The sequence below is a fragment of the Hypomesus nipponensis genome, chromosome 8, assembly GCF_054491055.1.
Source record: "Hypomesus nipponensis isolate SF chromosome 8, ASM5449105v1, whole genome shotgun sequence".
NCBI lineage: Eukaryota > Metazoa > Chordata > Actinopteri > Osmeriformes > Osmeridae > Hypomesus > Hypomesus nipponensis.
In genome coordinates, this window is record NC_140368.1 from 12,304,750 (window position 1) to 12,310,000 (window position 5,251).

Here is a 5,251-nt window from a genome sequence, read left to right on the forward strand (position 1 = left end):
ATAAAACAGAAGGAGAAATACTCAGACAGCAAGACGGAGAGAGAGAATGTGTACGTGTGTGCGTGTGTGTGAGAGAGAGAGAGAGAGAGAGAGAGAGAGAGAGAGAGAGAGAGTGAGAGAGAGAGAGAGAGAGAGAGGAGAGAGAGAGAGATAGAGAGGCCCAGGACCTCCTCCTTGCACAGACTTGATCAAACATGCAGGCAGCGTGACCTCGCTAAAGAAATCCCAGCCAATGAAGAATGCACTCAGGCTGGAATTTATTCATAGTTGTATTTATAATGCAGGCCCAGAGAATGAACGACTTCTCATGCGTTTGAGCCGTGTGCGTCTGCGTGTGTGTGTATGTGTGCATGCATGTGTGTGTGTGTGTGTGTGTGTGGTCTTCCCCCACAAATTTCGCTTGGCTGCTGAGCTCTGACAAGCTCTGATTGATGAGACTGCGTTTGTCTTAACGAGCCCCAGGAGTGGATTCACCTTGAGAGTGATTTGGCTTTCACTTAAACTGCTGTTGCTGCTGTCTGAAGAACAACATCCAATGGTTATTAGTGGATCAACGGAGGGGGAAATGGGAGATTTGGGATTCTAATGTAGGTCCAGACCTCCCAGTCCTCCTAGACCTCCAGCCCTCCTAGACCTCCAGACCTCCCAGCCCTCCAGACCACCAGCCCTCCAGACCACCAGCCCTCCTAGACCTCCAGACCACCAGCCCTACAGACCACCAGCCCTCCTAGACCTCCAGACCACCAGCCCTCCAGACCTCCCAGCCCTCCAGACCACCAGCCCTCCTAGACCTCCAGACCACCAGCCCTCCAGACCTCCCAGCCCTCCAGACCTCCCAGCCCTCCAGACCACCAGCCCTCCTAGACCTCCAGACCACCAGCCCTCCTAGACTAGGAGGGCTGGTGGTCTGGAGGTCTAGGAGTCCTAGACCTCCAGCCCTCCTACACCTCCCAGCCCTCCAGACCTTCCAATACGTATTTGTGCATTGGCATTCTTAGAATATTTTTTTGAAAGACAATTTCAATATTAAAACGACTGGAAAATACATAATTTTCAGATGTCTATTTCAGGAAACATTTTCTACATAATAGTGTTTCATTTCCGAGCTCTACTCACTGTCGAAGTTCCAAGTTCATCCTCTAGATGTCCCCATGACAAAAACCACGGACGCTTTCCGTCGAGCAACACACTCTTGTCTCTCCAGTCATGTGCTTGCACTGTCGTTAACTGTTTACAATTCTCACCGGGAACTCATGCTCGATGTCTGTTTATTTAGTGAGTATGCATAGGCTGTTTATTCAATGTGTTAACAGAGTACCCGTTTACAGTAGGGAATATAAACCCGATGTATTCAAAACAGAGCGTATCTCATGTGGTTTGGTTGTGTCAGCTCCTGATTTGCCTGACTTAAGTCCCCGCGAGACAGCCTGAGTTCACCAAGAGATAGTCCGAGAGGTAGCCCGAGGTTTTCTGACAACTATTTTGGTGGTCAAATAAAGTAATTGGATAAGGAGGGATCGGACTGTTAGTCTAATGTAACTATGTACTGCGGGATGGGGTAAAGAGTTGTCACTACTTGAATAGTTAAGTAGCTACAATGGGGAGTTATTGGCGTGTCGAGTTATATCATCGTGTTGGGTTAAATCTGTACGGCGTCGAAGGTCATTGTTTTTTTGGTCTGTGGAATGTTGGGAAACAACCTATGGATAATCCTCAAAAATCCTCCACAATATATAAACCATAAATTAAACATGAGGTAAACCACAAGTTCCACAATAGGTAAACCACAAGTTCCACAATAGATACACATTACTGTGACTGGTGATCACCTACACTTGCTATTTCCATTAGGCTACAGCTAGTTTTTCTGTTTGAGGTACAAAAACTCTGTCTGGTTGGTAATCTGCGAAGATGCGTGCACACTGCTCACGGTTAATGAAAGGTTATTATAGGCTTAAATCTAAGCAACCTTCAGTTAGGACAGAGCTAAGTTATGGGTTGTTGTTTATGAGTTGTTAATATTTAATTGAAGCTTGTTTTTTCTGTAATTCTTAGAACTATTCTAGTCAGCTGTGTATTGTATGGTACTGACTGATTGTGTGTGTGTGTCTGTCTGTGTGTGTGTGTGTGTGTGAAGGTGAATATAGCCCTGGGTGACAGCGTCTGCTTCTGTGTGAGAGATCTCTAATTCGTCATGGATGAAGAGTTCACGCCTTTAGACTGCCTTCTACCTTCAGGTAACAACACACACGCGCGCACACAATACACACACGCGTGCACATATGCATGCACACAGACACACACACACACACACAGACATAAATACACACAGGCACACACACATGGCGCTCCCTTGTGTTCTCTCCTTTCTTCTCTGTCTTCCAGTTAGTGTGTTTTGTTCGTGTCTGGGGTTAGCCAAGAATCCACTGATGAGATGAACAATGCTGCCTGTACCTTCCTCTGCTCTCTTCTTCCTTAGATAGTTTCAAGTGGAAAACAATTACTCAAGTTTGCTTTTCAAACCTTTTCCAAGGTTAAGCCAGACATTTAGTGTGTGTGTGTGTGTGTAGGTGTGTAGGTGTGTGTGTGTGTAGGTGTGTGTGCCTCCATAGGAGGCCTGTGAGTGAGGTTTTTTCCTCTACAACTGTAGCCAATTAGGAGACAGAGCTGACACATCCTGTCTTCCATTCCCGCCCTCAACACTTAAAGAAGTCACCTTAAACTGTTTTGAGAAACAGTTTGACTGCGTCAACAGGCGCATGTGTGGGCGTGTCACACGGCTTCTGCGTGCACGTGTGCTCGTTTGTGTGAGCCTGACGAGATTATTGTTCTTAGATCCCCGACGGGGCTAAACTGTATCTCGACGTTAGTTTGAGTCCCGACTGACACAGCATTTCTCCTATGAAGACACGTTGAACGCCTTTTAAACCAGAAATCCCGCCCCCCCTCTGTCATACAGTAGCTTAGGACTGTCGTTCTTCTAAAACGCCTGAGGTGTTTTTGTTGGGGTGTCTGTTTTTATCTGTTCTCCTCGGGTGCCGAGATAATGAGTTTATAACATCAACAAAGTCTCCCATCTCGGTTTGGTGTTTTTCCTGTAAAATGATCCCCCCAAAAAACTGTGTGAACTCCCAGAGCCAAAGCCTTTTAGTAAACACACACATACACGCCGGCTAATAATACGTCATTTCACATTCACTTGCTAAAGTGCCATATTTAGAGGTGTGATCATACTGCTTAATGCCGTGAATAATAATGATATTGTATTACTGAGGTGTTTGTGATGTTGTTCATGGGGATTAACATGTCCTTTTTGTATTCAGCCCATTTATATTAGAGGGTGTGGAGGTAATTGTTAGGATGATTTCTTCATCAAGTAATGCACAGAGTCGTCGGATTCAAAAAAGCACAATAGTTTAATGCTTGCAAGGAGCCAAAATCTGATCGCAATACAACGTTTGTCTGCTAGCATGTTGTGCTAGCTAATTATTTTAGCAACACCGCGCTAAACAGTCATCGGCTCATACACAGGCATGTAACTGTCACATGGCTCTTATTTCATTGGCTGTCTCCCTACATAGATCTCGTGCGCGTGCATATGTGTGTGCGTGTTTACGACATCAACCCTGATTAAAACATAACAGCAGAATCTCCGGTCCTGATGCCGTAAAAGCTCCTCCACAGAGGTGTCAAGCAAATGGTCACCAGACCTCGCGTCTCCAGGTAGCCCTTGCCAAACAGTATCTCTTTGAAACAAACAAACCCCCAACATCTTGTAGTCTTTCTTAGTCAGTCACAAATGCTTACCCATTCCCTAGGGTAATAAGAAAAACCTAAAGTTTGTTCAGGAGGGCTTTCTTATCTATTGACAAAGAATGATAAGCACCAGTATTATTCAGTATAAAACGTTACATTCTTCAATTTCTTCAACAGGGATTCAAGCAGTATTTTTGTTGAACTATAGCTGAATTGAGATTCAAAATGGAGATGATGTTATTGTTGCACTATGTTACAGTTTTTCTCCATTGCTTTGGCTCATTTCACGAAACAGAAATGACATTCTCAAAACAAAACGTACAAACCTCCAAACCACTGGGCACTTGTTCACAACAGATTGGAATTTTCCCATTCCTTTCATCAAATTGCAATTGTATTAGCACATCCTTGTAAATGACAAGTGCAATTGCCTACAGTTGGCACACATTTCAAATGATTTAGCACATCTTTGCAAATGGTCAAGTACAATTGCCTTCAGTTAGGACAATTACCAATTGAATATGTTGCTTCTCAGTCAAGTGGTTATTCTCTGCAAAACATATTAGCATAATTTCCTTGTGTACATCATCACCTGCACAATAGTTCACTCCACTGTCAAAATCTTTCAGGCACATAATACCATGAAAAACATCCTGGTATATACTGTAATATGGATCTCTTGGATCATCTGCTTCCAGTCATTGTCAGGTGCAACTAGAACTTTACTAAACAAGGGGACACATCCAATCACAAAGTAAGTTTAGTTAGCTGACAGGAGCTATCCAGGAGTATAAATGCTTCCATCAAATATATAGAGCTTGTCCCAGGCCAGCTCAGGGACAACATCACCATGTGTGCTATCGTTTCAGAGAATGGTGTAGGCTAATCACCTACATTCCCAGTCTTAGCCCATACCATACCCAGACACTCCTGGTATTCTTGGACCGCCTGCACTCCGATCTTATCCCTCTACATGAGAGGGGTTTGGTAGGGCCTCACTTGCCTTCATTTCTCATTGTGTGGGACAATGTAAGCTTTCACCGTGGCCCACTCATCGGGGTTCACTGCACATCCAAGAAAGCTGATGGTGCTCTTATCAGCTTACTCCCCGTTCCTCAATCCTATCTGGGAGTTTTTTTATCTCCATGGGTGTGGAGGGTCTTTGAGTATTGAGCTCAAAACCAGAGCTCCCTGCTCCAGGCAATGGATGCTGCTTGTGATGATGTCACAGCAGATCAGTGTAGGGGATGGTTGCGGCATGCACTGACTATTTGTATGAGAAAAGGTTTACATGTTGGCTGATTGAACTGAGTTGTCTATTTTGGGAGAGCTACGACCTTTTGCAGGTGTGCCATGGTGTTTTGCTGAACCATCTAGGTTATTTCTGCAACTGTATTCAAGCTGAGAATGTCCTTTTTTTTGGAGAGAGAGAGATGAGCCACAGCAGTCGAGAAGGAACTTTTCATTTTGGGGGCACTGACTTGCTAGCCTGGCT

The 5,251-nt window shown here is 44.6% G+C and overlaps 1 protein-coding gene across 5 annotated transcripts in view; it reads left to right on the top strand.

Moving 5' to 3' along the window:
• Window positions 1-1,160: 1,160 nt before the first annotated feature.
• The window catches only part of tpk1 (thiamin pyrophosphokinase 1), a 43,413-nt gene continuing 39,322 nt past the window's right edge, over window positions 1,161-5,251 (top strand). For 2 of the 5 annotated variants that reach the window (XM_084703730.1, XM_084703734.1), the window contains exons 1-2: window positions 1,161-1,275; window positions 2,138-2,237. In XM_084703730.1, coding sequence (XP_084559856.1) covers window positions 2,195-2,237 — 43 coding nt within the window. In that variant the 5' untranslated portion in view covers window positions 1,161-1,275; window positions 2,138-2,194. The other 3 variants (XM_084703733.1, XM_084703731.1, XM_084703732.1) reach the window with 3 other exon arrangements.